At 38.0% G+C, this 18,978-nt stretch overlaps 2 protein-coding genes across 3 annotated transcripts; one reads left to right on the top strand and one right to left on the bottom strand.

Annotated features, from left to right (window-relative positions):
* The first annotated feature begins 3,906 nt into the window (after positions 1 to 3,906).
* LOC115739391 (protein GET1) lies at positions 3,907 to 7,196 on the top strand. Its single transcript, XM_030672445.2, has 7 exons — positions 3,907 to 4,159; positions 4,336 to 4,415; positions 5,002 to 5,072; positions 5,898 to 5,968; positions 6,053 to 6,134; positions 6,332 to 6,381; positions 6,850 to 7,196. Exons 1-7 carry the CDS (start codon positions 4,052 to 4,054, stop codon positions 6,916 to 6,918), a joined length of 531 nt encoding a protein of 176 aa, XP_030528305.1. The 5' UTR covers positions 3,907 to 4,051; the 3' UTR covers positions 6,919 to 7,196.
* A 1,655-nt stretch (positions 7,197 to 8,851) lies between these two features.
* Positions 8,852 to 17,061, bottom strand: LOC115739390 (kinesin-like protein KIN-14R). 2 transcript variants are annotated; one of them, XM_030672443.2, is made up of 19 exons: positions 16,632 to 17,061; positions 14,215 to 14,513; positions 13,944 to 14,115; positions 13,780 to 13,850; positions 13,509 to 13,692; positions 13,107 to 13,216; positions 12,915 to 13,014; positions 12,749 to 12,835; positions 12,504 to 12,680; positions 12,136 to 12,409; positions 11,768 to 11,929; positions 11,456 to 11,671; positions 11,336 to 11,373; positions 11,010 to 11,173; positions 10,587 to 10,838; positions 10,440 to 10,505; positions 10,175 to 10,252; positions 9,909 to 9,977; positions 8,852 to 9,482 (listed from the first exon to the last, which is right to left on the bottom strand). In XM_030672443.2, exons 1-19 carry the CDS (start codon positions 16,840 to 16,842, stop codon positions 9,027 to 9,029), a joined length of 3,186 nt encoding a protein of 1,061 aa, XP_030528303.1. In that variant the 5' UTR covers positions 16,843 to 17,061; the 3' UTR covers positions 8,852 to 9,026. The 2 variants fall into 2 exon arrangements, with proteins under 2 accessions (XP_030528303.1, XP_030528304.1); XM_030672444.2 differs by having other exon boundaries at positions 10,175 to 10,249; positions 16,632 to 17,059.
* Positions 17,062 to 18,978: the final 1,917 nt, after the last annotated feature.

Raw genomic sequence — 18,978 nt, 5'->3', positions numbered from 1 at the left:
TTCCTCGTCTTTTTCTTCTTATGTCCGATCTTTTCCTCTTCCTTCTCTATTTGTTTCGTTTCCTCTTCTTTTATTGAGCACCAGCCGCCGCAGAATTAATGAATGGGCCGATGAGATTAGCTTCATGGGCTTGGGTCTCTTAGGCCTAAAATAGGCCCATGTGCTACATTTGATCTATGACATATAGTACTTTAATAAATGAAAATCGACTAATTCGGCAAACCAAAAAAAAATGATAAATAAATAAAAACACACAAACCTCGTTTTAGCCACCAAACACTGTCCGACGGGTAGACATGGCCATTTTGAACCATGGGCCCGGAACCGGCCTGTTGACAGGCCCGGAACGGGCCCGTTGACCGGGCCCACGGTTCCATAATTGTGGGAACCGGCCAGGAACGGCCGGTTCGGGGCCGGTTCCGACCCATTATTTAAAAAAAAAAATGGGCCTTTGGGGTAAAGAGCCCAACGGCTCTCTGCCCCACGGGCCCCCCCTCCCCCCCAACAAACGGCCAATTGGCGATTGATTAAAAAAAAATAAATTATTTTTAATTCTTGCTTATAAATATTTATCATCTCCCTTTCATTTTTCTCACAAATCCTTTCAACAATTCTCTCAAATCCTCTCAATTCGCTTAAATTCTCTCAATTCTCTCAATCTTGCCTCAATTCTCTCAATCGGATTTCCGATCAATTCTCTCAAAAATGGCAAGTGGAAGCGGAAATCTTGAAAAGGACAAGATGACTATGGGAGATTCCGAGTATCTCATTCCCGAATATGATCCTCATGAGTATGCATGTTAGGAAGACAACGACAATAATAACAACTATGTCCCGATTCCGAACGTCGAGCACATCCCAACACAAGAAAGTCTTCATCCTCCTACTGGTGTCGAAGAAATATCAACGGCAAATGAACCGGAACGGAAGGGCCGAGATAGTATATCCGACTTGTGGCTACACTTCGACAAGGTACATGATGAAGGCGAAGGTAAGTATAATATAAAATGTAAATATTGTTCGCAAACATAAAAATTTACGAAAGGAGACGGCTATGGAACATTCCATCGGCATCTGATGAAAAAACATCCAACGCAAGCGGGGACGGACAATACGTAACAACAAATTTCCGGGTACGCCACTCCTAATCCTCATCCTTTATTCCGTTACACCGATGCACTTTATAAACAAACATTAGCTGAATATGTTGCCTTTGATCATGCTCCGTTTAATCTTGGTGAAAATTTTAATTTGAAATATTTAATAAATACTGCATTAGTTCCGCAAGCACCAACTATTCCAAAAAGTACTCTTAAACGCGAAGCTTTTCATCTTTATAAAAAAGGAAAAAAATCTTTAGCAAAATTTTTTGCGGAATTCAATGGACGTGTGCATATAGGTAGCGATATTTGGAGTGATCCTTGGCAAATTCATTCTTATATGGGTGTCACGTGTCATTGGATAGGTGACGATTGGACCATTCAAAAAAGACTTATTGCATTTCGATTTTTTGATGAAAGATATTCGGCTCATAATATTTATAGAATAATTAGGCAAGTTTTAGAAGAATAGAATTTGATAAATAAAGTATTTTCAATTGATTTTGATAATGCCACCGCAAATACCACTTCTATTCCCGAATTAGAAAATATTTGCAAACTCAATTTTGGCGGACAATTTTTTCACATTAGATGTGCTTGCCATGTTTTAAATTTATGTGTACAAGATGGTTTACGAACTATTGACACTTCTCTCGCCCCAATAAAGGGTGCAATTAATTTTTTATGGAGTCGTCCCCATTTTATAAAATCATGGGGAAAATTTTGTAAACAACATGGGAGAATGGTAAGAAGATTTCCAAAAGATATTCCGACTCGTTGGAATTCTACCTACGAGTTGCTTCGGCAAACTTTTGATTACAAAGATTTATTATGTATGTTTATTTCACAAAATATTCCCGAAATTACTTTACTTCCGCAACATTGGGACGTTTGCAAAAAAATTTTAGATTTTTTGAAAATTTTTAGTGATGCTACTAAAACTTTATCCGGTATTTATTATCCTACTACGCATTGATTTTTAATAGAGTGCATTAATATTGATAGTGTTTTGAGTGAATATGAAAATGATACTAAATTAGCTCGAACTATTTTAGTAATGCAAGAAAAATGGTTACATTATTATTTACAAATTCCTATTGTCTATTTAGTTGGTATTGTTTTTTATCCACGTATTAAATTAGACGGTTTACTAGATTATTTGAATGTGTATTATCATGATTGTTTACATTTGGAAGATTCAATAGATATTTCAAATATACAATGAGATGTTAAAGAATCTATAGTAGTATTATATAGATAATTTTGTAGTAGATACGATTTAAGTGATTACGGATCTTTACAATCTACTGTCTCACGTAGCGAAGGTGGTAGTTTACTTAGTAGATAATATAATATGCTCAAGAGTAGGCAAAAACAAAAACAAAAAGAGGCGACGGGTAGTATTTCTGAATTAGAAAAATATTTAACCACTCAATTTGAGTTTCGTGATGCAGAACATAATACAGATTTCGAAATCCTAAAGTGGTGGAAGAGTCACCAAATCGATTACCCAATTCTCGCCCTCATCGCTCGCCAGATATTAGCAACCCCTTCTTCAATGATTGCAGTTGAACAAGCATTTAGCGCTGGAGAATTAGTTTTGGACTCTCGCCGTTCAAGATTAAGCCCGGAGTCTATGGAAGCTCAAGCTTGTGTCGACGATTGAACGAGGGTGAAATTTCGACACCAAGGGCTGGATTGAGAACACGAATTTTTTAGCGAGGATTGTGGATATACCACCGCCACGGGTACCACAACGGGTAGCGACGATTGACGATGAGGTAAGTTGGGGTTATCAAAGGTAAAAGAACTACATGAACTTTGATTCTTTTATCCCCAAGAAAATATGTATGCACTTAATGATAATTCATTAAGTTTAAGCCCATTCTTCCTCTCTCTCTTTTTTCCCCACATTTTATTACAATGTACAATTTGATTATATTTTATAATTTATGATTTATTATGTTTATTTTATTATTTATTATTTTAAAAATTAAAATTAAAAAAGGAACTAGAATGAATCGGCCCAAAACCGGAACCGGTATTTTCAAGGGCCGGTTCCGGTTCCACCTTTTCGTGGAACCGAAATCACCGGTTCCTGAACCGGAACCGGCGGTTCCACGGAACCAGCCACCTCTAAGGACGGGCATGTGGCGAGAATCATAGACCGAGACACCGCCGGCCGTTGCTCCCGCCCTTGGCATCGGCGCGCCGGTATTCGTATTTTGGAATGAGGACATTCACAATTTCATGAGATTGTTTTTTAACTTGTCCATGTTATTAGTTTTGTAACTCATTTTGTATTTTCACGTAAGTAAGTTCAATTTTTTATATTACTTAAATTACTAAATTAAGTGGGTATCGGTAACCTCTCCTAATAAATGGGGTTAATTTTTTTAAAAACTCTCAACTTTAGGTGCAATCCTAATTTTGCCTCGAACTTTTTTTTATCTCATGAAAAATCCTCAACTTCTATTCTAATCCTAAATCTGTCCATATGTACGAAAGTAGCCATTGATTGGAGGCTGGTATTGTTCTTTATAAGGTAATGGTCCGGATGGAAAGGCACCTTTTGATAATGAACTTATAACTATTTCTAATGTCGATAATTCGAATAAATTAGTGGCGATTTTTGGAATTTTTGGGAGATTTAACATTAAAGTGAAAGTTAAATATTTTTTTACGAAATAAAAAAAGTTCGGAGAAAAAATTAGGACTAGACTTAAAATTTGAGGATTTTTAAGGAATTAGGCGCTAATGAATTGCATTTCGAGAAAAATTAACTTATGCCAAAAAAAAAAAAAGAACCTAAAAAAGCATCCTAACCTTATCTTGGCAGGATCGGAAATTACTACCAACAATTTTCAGTCCGTAAGAATTCTTCAATTTCGGGGAAATCTCTTCCCAACCGCAATTTCGTCCCAATTTTCTCTGGAGGAGAAGCTACTACAATGCCGGAAGAAACCCTAGAACGCCGGAGCTCCGTCGCCGCTCCTCTCGTCTTCGCCGTCGTCATGGCTTTCCACTTCCTCTCGTGGTGGTTCGACCGCCTGAAGAAGGTAAAAATTGCCTCGTTCGGCGTTCGCGGATCGGCCGCGTTGAGCCACTCTTGTCTAGATTCGAACCCCTCTGACGACGATGGGTGGAAGAATTGAGCGGGACTGCTGTGATGGGAGTGGATGTATTTTGATCAACGTGGTTTTTTTTGTTTTTTTCTTTCTTTTCCTGTTTTTAGGCAGGATCGGCGAGTGAGATGGAGATCCAGCTGCGCAGGGAGATTAGGGAGCTCTTGAAAGAGGCGAGCTCGTTGTCGCAGTGAGTGATTCTCATTGTTTAGTTTTGCCGATTTTTCTTGTTAACGATGGATGTGGTGATGTGAGCTTTTGCTTCTGATGACGCATGTATGGAAAATTGCAATCTTTCTTTCTCGAATTACCTCTTTCCTTACTTGATTGATCATCTCTTCCTAAAGAGAAGTGGAAGAATATCATGTGGGTCATGCCCTGTTTTTTTTTTTTTTACTTCTAATTCTTACATTCACATTTGTTGGTACATATTTGTGATGGCCTTCTGGATTGTCATCTCTTCCACAGCACCAACATGTTTTAGCTTCCTTGTATGGACATTTTCGATATAGAAAGGGTAGCGTAGGACTTCCATCTTATGTTTGTGTCTCTTTTAGAGTATGATCTCTTTCTGATGATTGTTCCTCTTTCGCTTATGTTTGCGTTCTCATGGGTTTTTTTTTCTTTTATGTGAAAGTGGTCAACTTCTTTTTGTTTACCATTTTCTTGCTGACATTGTATGCTGTGGTTTTTTGCGTTATATTTGGCATGGAATCTAATACCGTACATCATGTGCAAATCCGTGTGAAAATGACACAAATTATTGCTGGTTACAGACCATCAACGTTTGCACAAGCTGCAAAGCTTAAAAGATTGGCAGCTGCTAAGGAGAAGGAATTGACAAAAAGTATGTTATGTAATGCGAGACTTAATATTTTGATTGTTCTGCTTTAATGTTGGTTGCTTCAGGACTACTGGTCTAAACTTTTCTTACATTTTTGTTTTTTTAAATTTTGGCTGTATCTTGAGGTATTCTATTTCTAGAACGAGGTGAATACGTCTTCTTAATTTTCCTCCTCTGCGCAAATCTCACTGCATCTATTGTATAGTTGCATCACGGTAGAGTGATATAGTTACTTTGCTTTTTAGTGTTAATTTCATCTGCTTCATCTTCATGGTGTTTGGCTGGTTGTACATGGGTCCTTTTTTGGGAGATTTAAATGAATGAACTTTCAGTGTTTGTGGAAAACTTAGAGTTTTTGGTGTGGTGTCTTTTTAGCTTTTTTGACTATTGAAGAATGCTTATTATCTAGTTTATAAGCTTCGCCAGAATCAAGAAATCTGAGGTCGCTCTGCTTTGTAGACAAGGCTCGTTCTGTACTTGACTTACTAACTCGTTTAGTACTCCTCCTCCTTGCTCTCTCCCCCTTCCTCAAGAAATTTCATATTATTTGGTTCTAAATGATGAACTTAGCATTGCCATTGAGTTCTGGCACTTTTAATGCTCTAGTGTACATTGGGTGGATTAATCCTCAGAATGAAAACTAGAGATGTTTGGACTATACTTGATTTTGCTTTGTGATACAATTACCATTCTGGAGGTTAATTCTGCCCTTATTTCTTAGAGATCAGTTTGGCAGCTTCTTCAGATTGCATTCCTGACCACTAGAAATATTGTTTTATTTTTTGCTTTATACGGTGATGTGTATTCATAACTTCTTATGCCTTGCAGTTCAAGAATCACGCAGCAGAGAGATGAAGCACTCCTATGATTTGTATTTGAGAGTGCTGTTTTATACAAAGGTGGTTCAAGATTTATAGCATCATTCACAATAATTGTCCTGCCGTTTTGTCATCGATGTTAATATATGCAGTTGTCTTCTGTAGGTGTTTACGTATTTTGTGCTGATTTGCTGGTTTTGGAAAGCTCCTATTGCTACGATATCTCAGCAGCTAGTTCAACCATTTGGTAATTCTTTGTTGTAACCTGAAAAATGTGAAAGCTTCATAGAGCATTTCCATTTGCTGCTTGCACCTGAATGCCTTGTATCACAGACCATGACCAGATATTTTCTTGAAGATGAATAGTTGTAATTTTTTTTTTTTAATCGAGTGCTTACTACCTTTCAATCGATAATTACTTTAATTTATTTGCTTCTATTTCAGGAAGACTATTATCATGGGGAGCTGGAAGCCATTTAGGTGGCCATGTTATGGTATGCCCAATTTTATTTAGTATTTCCTAGCACACTTGTTACTCCTTACAGATCATGTACCAAAAACCAGAAGAAAGGTTCTTTGATTTTCTGGTCTAAAGACAGTGCTGATATTTCCTGGCCACTGGTTCCCCCAGTAGCGGGTGGACTGTATTACCACATGCTTGCATGGTCCTTACTTCCCTTCTGTGATTTTTTTGGAAGGTCGAAGAAATATGATATGTTTATAAGCATATGCAATGCTTGTTGCTAAAGATAAGATGCATGCCTTCCTTTTTAAAAGCTGGTATTGATAATGTTGGTTAAGCAGATAATAATTTAAAATAGCATTGAACATACTGATGCAAAAGAACAAAGGCGAATGTGTGGTCTACGATTGGTGGTTTTTTTGTAGAACAGCTGCTGGTGCTAACAAACTAATTGATTGGAAATGTTGATTATTTTGAACTTTATGTCATGTAATTGCAGGTTGGGATCATACCCTGGTTGATACTATCTACAAGGGTGAGCAGATACGTTGTTAAACACTTCAAATGATAAATAAACTGGATCTAGCTGCCTATATCCCTGATTGATGATCTCCAATTGATCATCATTTCCGCTATGGGTGGGAGAGAGGAGGCCGAATTTGTGCTGATTCTTTTATATTGGTGCATCATTTTGCCTCACATTTCTGTCTCTTTTCTTTTGCACATTATGTCTAGTGCAGTTTTGGCGTTGATCATGTAATTTAGCGACTTTAGAAGTTCGATTTCTTATTTGTCACCTGAAGCTTTGTAGTAGAATTGAATCCACTTGTATAGTTAGTGTTGTGTTGTATGTTGTCAACCCATCGGAGCCGTAGCGAAAGCGAGTCTTCATAGGCATGCATTATCGTGGGAACCTACTCATATCTTATTTTTACAAGTATGACCAAAGGTATCTGTCTGAGAAGACAATTTAGTATGTACAAACACTAAAGCAGACAACCGCCTTCTTATGAACTTTAATCAAGCAACAAATTGTTTTTGCTTTTCTGTCATTTGAAGTATTGTTTAAATTTGGGTAACCATAAAATAAAATATGTGAATACGAATAGTAGTATAAGTACATTTTGAAAAGTTTGATATTTCATGGGAATGAAATTGAACTTCGACAATCGCAAGATTAGAAAACCAAGATTTGAAAGTCATTCAAAAGGAGCCAGCAAAAGAAATTTCATTAGACTTATGCTATAAATCACGGGTTTAATAAAGTATTTGATGGTGGAAGTTTTTGTTTGTCAATTTTTCCATCGTTAAATGAGACTATATGATAATGATTTAGTGAGTTCCATCGAATGCGTGGCTGTTGGAGATACTTGGCATGAGTAGAACATGAATCTTAAATTTTAGGTACTCTCTAAGGTCAATGGTTATTGGCTAAGTTTCCTCCATGGGTATTTCGGAATTAGGTTTTAATTTCACAATTCCAGAGGATATGAGCTCTTCATTCAATTTTGATTCCCTAAATTTGATACATGGATAACTTTTTTTTTTTTTGTCGGAATACCTGGATAACTTGACTCATCAAACTTTCTTTCGGGCAAAAGAAATCTCCACTAGCAAGAAAATGTGCACATTACCACAACTTGATTTTTGTCTTTTAAGCTGTCCCATGTACTTTTGATAAAGTAAGCCTGTCAAGTGTTTTTTCTCTTGTCTTCTACTTCTGGTGATTGATATGCCAAAAAAGTGTTAATAGACCGATTGTACTCGGAAATTTTTTGTAAAGATAACACGGTCTGTGTAGGCAAACTTGCTTGTCTCATTGCTACCAAAATATTGGTCATTTTGACCGCCGCCCGCAACAGTTTTAGAATGTGTTATGATATCAAGTTTTGCAAAGATTTATTTACCAAGAGTCCATGCTTGTATAATGTGAATTCCGAGATGTATCTGAATTACAACATTTTCACCTTATGTCTGATACCGCTGTAGTCTGTGGGTACCGACGTCCATGAGCTTTCTGTAGCACGACACTGTCTACCCCACCCGCCCTCATTAGTTTAAAACATCATGTTAATTTGAAGCTATACAAGGATTATCGAGCAGCACAATAGCCCGAACATAGTCGATGCATGACCAAAAAAGCAGAAATCTAACAACACCAAACAGTACTTTTGAGTGAAAAGACAGAAGCCATGTGTGGTTCATTGTTAAACAGTGGGGATTCTTGTTAAAAGGGAAGAAAAACAGAAGAGAGAGATGCCAAGATACAGTTAATACCAACCTTGTTCAACAGTGAAGAAACTTCGTTATCGAAGCTACGATAAAACTCTGTCTAAAGCTAAAACATCATTTAACTTGTGAATGACAAGCTGCACCCGGAGAAGCAAACAGAACTAGCATTTGGAGATTCTTGTGGTTCCGGTCTACGTACTTCATTCGTTTCAACCAGCATGGCTTGTACGCTTAAGCCATATAATTGATCCGAGAAGAGAGTACTCGAATGTTGTATGAAAATGTTGATCGTATACAAACAGCTCACTTCCTTGGCTAATATTTGCTTCCACTTCATGCGTTAAAAATCTACACGGAGTAGTTAGTATACATGTGTGAGATATATTCAAAAGCACCCAAGAAAAGTACAATTGTTGGATCATACACTAGTACAAGTGAAAGAGTTCATCTTGACCAGATCTTTTTCTTGTTGTCCTTTTCTTTTGGACCTTGAACTTGGTCTCTGCTAAATCTCCTGGTAGTATTGGTAAAGGGTCCATGGGCATTTGCAGCCGGCTTCGCTGGTCTTGTTACTTTGGCGACTTTAGGTGGGTCAGATTTTCTACCTCTCTTGTCACTGGAAGCGTTTGGTAGAAAGTTCTCGGTCTCTCCACTTCTAGAGTTCCTTTTCCTAGTTCGGTCATGAAGAGATTCGTAGCCAAGAACAGAACCCTGACTAACCGGGCGATTCACTGAGTTTGTACTTCTTAGGATACGAGCCTCAATTTCAACCAAATTTCCATCATTTAAGCCGGTTTTCCCAATTGTTGGTGTTGCCCTTGTCCCATCAGCATAATCCTGAATCAACTTACCCTGCATTTCTTGCTCCTTTTGCCTCAGCTTCTCCTCAAGCTCCTTGATCTGCATCCCCACAAAAAAAAAAGGGGCCAAATAGTCTGTCACTATTCAAGATTCAAGTTCTTCTCAAGGGAAGACTAAAGTGTTGATCAACTTTCCTCGTAATGTTAATAGGTACCGCTAATTTTGGCTTTCTAACAGTTGGTAGCAAAATAGTAGAACCAATTAGACTATAATCCAATTTGAATGATAAGATGCTTGAAGATGCTCTTGGAGAGGCTATACCGAACAAATATGAAGTTTTCACAATCTGTCTTTAAGTTTAAAATTCAGATTTCAACAAATAATGTTTTCTTGATGATATTTTTCACAATCTGTCTTTAAGATTAAATTAGTATATGATATAAGACCCCAGAACTGACTCTGAATGAGTTTTAAATTGATTATAACAGCAGCATGAAATCAATTACAACACCATTAGCCAATTACCTTCCGATGGAGCACCAACGATTCCGAATTATCCTCTTGTTCTTTCAATTTTCTCTGCAGTTCTGTTATCTGGAACGAGGAGCAGAAAAAGAAAAAAGATTACTAAAAGGGAGAGAGAGAGAGAGAGAGACAGAGATGTTTTGGAGAGATTTTGCACTTCTCAATAATAGACAAACTGCTAACCTTCTCTTGAGAGAGAGAGAGAGAGAGAGAGAGAGATGTTTTGGAGAGATTTTGCACTTCTCAATAATAGATGAACTGCTAACCTTCTCTTGAAGCATAAGTGCATGATGCTCAGACTCCTGCATATGCTCCTTTAGCTTGCTTTCAAGATTCTTGACCTGCTAAAAAGCAAAGAGGTCCTTAGATACTGCTTCAACATGACCATTCTAAATGTAGTGGTAATGAAACGTAGTCGGCTGTTCTGGATTTTAGAATGTATGTTGTCATTCATATGTTCCATATGATCCAAAGTTTATCCCCAAAACCTGCGAAGCTTCTCCAAATGTACAATAAAAAATGGATCCGAACCTTTTGTTGCAATATTGCAGATTCTGATTGTTCTCGCTCTCTAAGTTTGGTCTCAAGCTCTTTGACCTTCACAAAGAATAAATTAATCGAACTATGTATAAGTTAATTGGAAAATCAAAGCAGTAAATTTCAAAGTTAAAGAGCAACCTTTTGTTGGAGAACACAGAACGTTTCTTCCCTTCCCTTCAATTTATCCGATAGTTGTAGGGCTTGTTTCTCTGACTGATTTTGCAAAGCTGTCTTTAGCTGAAGTTGATCTTCTAGTTCTTTGATTCTCTCTTGTTGAACTTTGTAAGTCTGATCTTTACTTCTGGTCTTATTCTCTAAGCTTTGTAGGTTCTCCTCTAGCTTCCTCAAAGATTCATCTTTGGATCTGGACTCCTGCCTCGCTTTGTCAAGCTTTCAGAAAAAATGTAATGGAGACTCTGAGTAACACATTTACGAGGTCTATGGTTTATAGTAGGACAAGAGGGAAGAAGGTAACGTTCAATGAAGTCTTATTGTGCTGATATGTCTAGTGAAGAACCAAAAATAATAAAAGAAACTCTAGCCTAGTTTTCAGAAGATTACCATTGCTTTCATCTTTTGAAGCTCATTAGGATCAATTTGCTTCTTAGCAGGACCCAGCTCAATCCCTCGAACCCGAGTCGCAAAATTCAATGAACTCAAAGTCTCCCCCGAGTCCTTATCTGATGGGCTAATTTGCACAAACATCAGAGTTTTGGAGTCACCACCTGCCATACGTGTACAACTCTCTTATCAATAGAGAGCTATTAGTAAGGAGTACAGGCAAAGTCCAACAATCTGAATCATCTATACGGAGTCTTTTTGTTTGGGATGGGGCTTGAAGGGGAGGGAGGGAGGAAGGGAGGGAGACAGAGAGCAGTCAAAGTTACCTAGCGAATCTTGAAGCAAGTGTGTCAACTTGGAATTCCTAAAACAAATCCCTAGTACTTTTAGAACCACAGATAGCAAGGAGTAGAGAAGTATAAAACCAATTCAAAATGAGACGAGACCTGTAAGGGATGTGACTGGATTTATTTGCCAAAGCAGCTATGACATCTCCTAAAGCTGAAAGAGATTTGTTGATACTCTGAGCTTCTTTGAGCCGTTCTCCTTGTGCATCAGTCTTTGCCAGCCTCTCACTACCAGCCAAATCTACAAGCCAGAGCTTGCTCCTCGTGCACTCTCCACTAATCAAGTTCTTTGATCTTACCATTATGCATAGCATGCTAAAACAAGGAGGACGTCAAGCAACTTTAGTTGACAGTGAGGAAAAAGGTCACGTAAATACCGTGCAACGAAAATCTAAAATGATAGCTCTGTACCAGTGAGATCGACTACTATGCTCATTCACGTTATTTGATCCAACAGCCCTAGCACTGCTTCCAGTCTGTAGTACATTCCAGACAGCCTTAATATTCTCAACTTTGGCTTCTACAATCCCAGGAACATTGTGAAATCCCTCAGATGCTTGTTTTATCTCCAATCTGGAAAGACATGTGTAAACAGTTATTTTCTGATGAGATATCACCCAAACATATGCAAGAGCAATTGCATGCTGAGTGGAAACCAAAGTTCCATTTCACCAGAAAAAGAAATAACCAAAGTCTCAATATTTAGGGTCTTTTCACTCCAGAAGAAAGTTAAGTTCTTATTCTATTTATAATATTGCACATGGCAAAAAAAATTATACTTTTTGGATGGTGGTGCTGTAGCCAATAAGTCTCTTATCTGCTCATTGTAGACTTCAAGAACACTGACGGATATATTATAGACAAATGTGTCACTCCTTTCCTCAGCTGTTCTGAACAATTGCTCCAGAGTCCGGTAGTTGACTCCTCGGTTTTGTTCGGTGCCCTCCATTGTAAATGTCTTCCCTGTTCCTGTTTGCCCATAAGCAAATATGCAAACATTGTAGCCATCCAACACGGAGAGTACCAATGAAGAAGCATCCGCAAAGACATCAACTGTCATGGAGAAAATTAGTCCCATTACTTAGTAATGACTTATTGTGGTAAAAGCATTATATATCATGTTTTAAGGCAATGAAAAGCAATGTACCTTGGTCATCTTTTGGTGTATAGACTCTGTCAAATTTGAAAGTCTTTCTGGTGGCACCACCTGTCAAAATGCCAAGATCTCCGTCTTTCGCAGCATCAAAGTCCACAATGGTTGTACATCCAGTTGATACCTCCTCCTTACTTAATGGACGACAGCGACAAAACACCCTGATATTTCCTGATAATTTACCTACCCCATCAGATATATTTCTAGGAAATGTACAAAGTACAAAATGTTTCAAACACCTTTTGTCTCCTGAAGCTGGTTATAAAGTTTCCTTCTCTTTGTTCGTTCTTCACTGTACTTCCTTTTGAGATCCTCACACTGTGTGACTGCAAAGTGCTTCCATAATTCAGGAGAACACATTATGACGCTGTTAATGGAAAAACAGACAGCGTTTCTCACACATACCCAGTGCTTGCACTCCAGAGACCATGTTGTTCAACTCGGGAATTGAATCAGCACATTCATGTGCCTCTCGAGAAAGCTGAGAGTGCTCTCTCTTCATGATCTACATAACCAACCGATTAACCGACTTAAGAATTTCCAATAGATTGACCAGTAAATGCTAGCAAATTAATATTTTGTAATTTGATTGGTTACCTTTAGTTTCTTGTCTAGGTCATGAACCACCAAGGCCCAGAACTGCTTATCATGCTCGTACTTGCTGGATAAGTTCCTCAAATTGTCATCTTGTTTTTCGACAACTTGGTCTAATGAGAGAGTAAAACAAAGACCCGTAAATATCTCCACAATGGATAAACAAGCTACTTAAACTTATGTATCAATTTAAATCAAGTGAGAAAGAAAGATTGATGCCAAAGGCTGCACCTTACCAAATGTTTAGTTATCCAGTGATGTGCTAGGTCATCTCATATAAAATATCAAGAGCATAGGCATTCTTCAGATCACTCATAAAAGAAAACACTAGTCTAGAAATGTGCGCATCGCGTTTTACCATCTTGCGTATTAGGCTATCATAATCGAGATCCGATATGAACTTACCCAAACTACGCTTCTCAAATGTCCTTATGTCAAGTTCCATCCTGACCTTCTCCAACTGCTCATTTGTTGTGGTTAGTGACATCCAAGCTTGATAACATTCATCTGTTTTGCGCTTGCACTGCACGGAGAGATCTTTAATCTCCCTTTCAAACTTGGCTGTTAACTTTGTTTGCATAATCTTCTTCTGCACGAATAAAAAAATTCTGAGGGCAGATGACACAAATTTTACATGCTTGTAATTTTAAATATTCCAAATTGATTAAGGTCTCACCTGTTCTAGAGGAATCTCTATCTCGGTAAAGCAATTATTGCACTTTATACATTCACAAGTCCCCCGAGTTCCTGGAAGCAAATTGTTATTGTAAATAACACTATAAGGTTAATATAGTCAAAATGGAAATCAATACTGTCCAGATGGATGAAAGAAAATATTACCCGACACCTCTGGCGCTTTCCTAACGCAAATCCCACTTACCAACGGGCTTCCATTAACCCCTTCAAATTTTATTGCAATTACGCCATCCTCCTTCACAGATACCCTAAAATCAACGAGTTGCAATGCCTTATTGGCTCCAACAACACTGAAGATGTCAAAATCAGAAAGGACCTGCAATTAAGGAAAAGCATATACTTCAAATGCATTTCTCAGGGAGAAGAAATAACAAAAGAAAGGGTTAAAACAGATGGTGGGCGCTAAAGTTCTTACCTTCTCTTCCTGCAAGAATACATTGAAAACCCTCATGCCCTTGGGTCCATTGGTGAATATAATTTCCACGAAATGAAGATCAACAAAATAGTCTCCAGGATGAAAATTATTGATGTGGTAACTAAAATTTCCAAATCGTGCTGATTGATAAACAAATGGAAAATCACCAGCATCAACTATGATTTCATTGGTTCGCAAAGCATCGCCTCCTTCGTAGAAAGCATCATCATGAAACTTCATGAAGGAATCTACTTGATTTGAAGCCTCACCTCCGGCATTTAGAAACATCACATATTCCTCTAATCAAAGCAACATAAAACAAAATGGCCCATTTTAAGACAGCAACTAAAGCATATTAAAATGAACATTTGAGTAGCATAAAACAGCAAATTACATTGAAAATTTATTAGCCAAGTTACAAAGGGATTGATCACTAACTAGCTATTCCTCTCTAAGTCTACTCAAAATGTTGCAATCTCAACATGAGTGCTCTCTTCTCTCTTCCTAACTTAATCTAGTAACCATATGGAACACCCAAGTTGGCATTGAATGTAGACAATTGTTAAGAAAAAATAGGACTATGACAATGGACCACTCGAGATATGCTTGGAAATCGATGCAGACCAAACCAAGATGGCACCAATCAGAACATATAGCACATGGAGAGAGCACATAGTATTTACGCTGAACACAATCTTTGTGTTACAGGCAATGTGAGCTTCAAGTAAAGTTTAACTTGATGCGGCCTAAATCAAGACATCATGTAACACGCACAAAAGATTATTTCATGATCCTCTCTATACAATTCTATTAACTTGAGTGAGCTGTGATTATCCCACTTAATCTACTTCGGTGGCAGTTTGTTTCTATATTTTCTTTTCAATTTGAATTTTGATACTCCTTAGTTCTCCATGATGGTAGATCACTCCTTGAACATATATATTGGTTAAGATCCACATCAGCTAGCAAGTTGAGGTGATTGTGTCGGTCGGTACGCAATATGTAAAATTCAGTAAGCATGCTTCAAAAATTTTAATGACATTCTTGTTTGACCTAGAAAAAACCTGGATAACTGAGGTTTCTTAAACTAATTGAAAATATAAGCTTGAAACCATAGACTGTAGAGTTTTGGCACAGTTTTAGATAGCAAACGAATAATTACATGCTTGGAGTTTATTGCATATTAAGTATAAAATAATTCAGCTTAACTTTTAACTGCTTAATGACCTTTCCAACATAAAGATGCATGGAAGGTGGACCCATTCAGCATAAAATTGCTCTTCCCTTATCTACTTATCATCTAAAATATTCATCTAATGAAACCATAAAGAAAAACTGAAATGACATCCTTTTATCTAAATAGTACGCATTGCTAAAAATTATGTGATGCATCAACATAATACCAGTATATACACACATATTGCTGATTCACCAGCTCAAAACCAGATAAATGAATTAATCAAGTTGGTTCCATTCATTCAATTTCACGTAAGGTTTGGTAGAAAAGTATATGTAAAGAGCGATATAGCCATTTTAACAAAAAGATACTTGGCTCTACTTCATTTAAAGATGCCCTAGTGGAGGAGCTTGATAATCAAATCTGGATGTTCTACTTAACATGAAACATTCTGCGATTCGGCTAGATATTAAACCCACAAATCTTTACCTCACCCATTCTCTAAGAGAGAGAGAGAGAGAGAGAGAGAGAGAGTGGACACAAACCATTCACATGACATGAGGTCAAACACGAAACATAAAGAGAAGTTTGAATTTGACATGGCATGATAATCTTAACCCCTATATTGACACGAGTTAACAAGTTATTATAGCGGGTTAATCAGTTGGCTAGTTAAAAAAAAGTTATGAAGTGACGCTAGGATGAATTGACACAATCTAGGAACATAATCACATACTGACATGAATTACCAACTAAACATACGCAATGCTAAACATACAAAATAATACAATATACATATGTATGTATGCATGTGTACTTGTTCTCCCGATCTGTTTGTAATCAGCTTGCAAATCTAAAATTTACCATGACAGACCATGACAGAACTTAGATGAACTACAGTTATTACAGCCATTCATATGTTCTTCAAAGCATCTGTTCTTCAATTGCACAACGGATACAGAAAAAAGAAAGTGCTTGAAGTAACATCACTTCGCTTTCCAATTGGTTCGCGGCTTATTGGCAAAGAGCTAGGATCCTAAGAGTGTAAACAGCCTAACTTATCTCCTTTATGTGCACATAAGCCAAAATAGGACCCAAAAGAAAAACCCTAACAGTATGACAGACCATCAACCAAAGCGAAGAAATGACTCAATCGGGTCATTAGCTATAAAGAGCTCATATCCTTGCGTCATTCCAAAATTTTCCCAATTGAACGCCAGAATGCGAAGAATTGGCCAACCTGGAGACGTTGGCTTCGTGAACCCACTTCGAATTAGCCTTGAACCGGGATCGCAGAGCATAGAATCTATCAAACCGCCGTCGCCGCCCTCCAAGGAAGATCCTTGATCTTCCTTGTCCAGAGATTCGACCTTGTCCCAGTCGAAAGCAGGGGGCTTCGAATCGAGGGTCTCCAGGCATTTGCCGCAATCATCAAACCCACCGTCCTCCATCACCAGAACGACCGAAAGATTGCGAGCGTCCAGGGATTAAGCAGGTTTCTCGAGGTGCGAAGAAGGAAAACTCGTTTCGTGAGGTGGGTCAGTGCCGAGAGCGTTTTCAGGAGGAGAACCAGAAAAGGGAGTGAAGATCTGGAGGCGTCTGCACTTTACGCCATTGCCTTTTTCTTGGGCTTATCCCGATGCGTTCGAATTTTGAATCTCATTCGACCGTTGCCACGGCATTATAGGGTTGAAGACTTCGCCGTCGTCGTGTGTGTGGGCCTCTTTGCTGAGCCAGTTTTCTTTCTATCATATGATCATGCTTAGACTGATGGATTTATAATCTGGGACTTAGCAATTTATGCATGTTTTGAATTTTATAAATCGTATTTCGTGTCATGGCGGCATAATTTGTATCAATATGCAAAATTAGGCGTAACGAATCCTATCGTGTCATAATGACTAATTATGAGGCATATAATTTTAATAAAGTATCATAAATAATTTCATTTCGAAAAAATATCGAACCTTGGGGAGGGTCACACAATTAGATTTAGGCTTTGTCCCCCTTCTTTTCTAGGAAAATTTCAAAAAAGATCCTGAAATGTCATCATTTTCTCAAATAATGATTTGAAGTGGAGCTCGTTTCAAATGAGAGCTACAAGTGCTCAAATTATTTCAAAGAAGGACCCGACCAAAGAGTATTTTCGTCCTTTCCTTTTTGAGTTTTTTCATTCTTTTTTCTGTTTTTTTCATTTCTGTTTTTTCTTTTTGCCTTTTCTTTTCTTTTTCTCCCCTCCCCTCCCCTCCCCTTTCTAGATCATTGTCGGCGTTAGGCGCCCTCACCTAAGCCGATGTCGAGCTACACTCCCTCGGCCCAACGCTTGGTGAGGGCTGCCGTCGCATCGGCAAGGGTTACTCTACCCTTGCCCCAAGCGAGGTTGAGGGCCACCCTCACCGGATTTAGCGAGGGTCACCCTCTCCAACCCGGGTGAGGGCTACCGTCTCCCTCGCTCGACGCCGCCTCGAGAGAGGGCCTCCCTCGTCCGAGGCCGGAAATGGCCTGGGGAGGGGAGGGGAAAAAAAAAAAGAAACAAACAAAGAAAAGAAAAGGCAAAAAATTAAAAAAATTAAAAGAATAAAAGAACTCAAAAATGCCCTTCGATTATGCCTTTTTTTGAAACAATTTGAGTACTTTAGGCTATTGTTTGAAACAAACTTCACTTCGGATTCTTATTTAAGAAAACGAGAGCACTTCATGCTCTTTTTTGAAATTTTTCATTCTTTTTTTGTGCTTTTCTACTTTCAGTATTTCAATGGACCTTTTTTTTTTTCTCATAATATCCTTGGTGTGCCAACACCCGATCGGATTATATACGTCCATATCCTATGTTCGGGGAGTTTTTTCCCTCAATTTATCCTGTCATATCATAATTCTTCTCTCGATAATTAAACGCAGCCTAAGAAGCTACAAGAGTGGCTTGTTCGTTGCACCATTAGAGATGGCTAGACAACTTAACACAATCAGCAACATTTTAGATTTAGCTTTATATTGTCAGTTTGAATCAACTAGGGGTGAATCTGAGTTCAGCTACTTGGGAGCAACCCAAGCTCAGTTTGATGATTACTCGAGAGCTACTCTTTCTAGTGTGGAGTTGAGCACGAGCTCCAACTATTGGAGTCTCTAGTTGAGTCAAGTTCGAGCTCATAAATACTTACTTTGACAAACTCATGAGTCTTACCGACCTTCTAGTTTTTTTTTTTTTTCGAAATATTTAAGAGTTACGCGAAAAAAAAAAAACATATGAGTCTGTAAAATCACATATATACAAGGGAAACATTCAAGCTTATTCAGCTTGAGCTCAAATTCATATATAACTCTATTATAATCAAGCTGAGTTCGAGTATTATTTTGATTTTCTATTTGAGTCGAGCTCGAGTTGTACATTTGATGCTCAATCAAGTTGAGTCTGGTTCTGAGCCTCAACTTAATGAGTTGAGTGGAGTTCAAGTTTCGCACTGTATCGACTCGACTTGGCTTTGTTGCACATGTCAATCAACCTTTCCTTCTAGTTTCATGAAAAAAATGAATGATTAAAAAAAAAATATCTTCCCGAAAACGATTACTTGTATCACTTGAAATAACTA

The sequence above is a fragment of the Rhodamnia argentea genome, chromosome 11 (assembly GCF_020921035.1).
Source record: "Rhodamnia argentea isolate NSW1041297 chromosome 11, ASM2092103v1, whole genome shotgun sequence".
NCBI lineage: Eukaryota > Viridiplantae > Streptophyta > Magnoliopsida > Myrtales > Myrtaceae > Rhodamnia > Rhodamnia argentea.
Note: the sequence above shows the minus strand (reverse complement) of the source record. Positions and strands in the feature narration are given on the sequence as shown.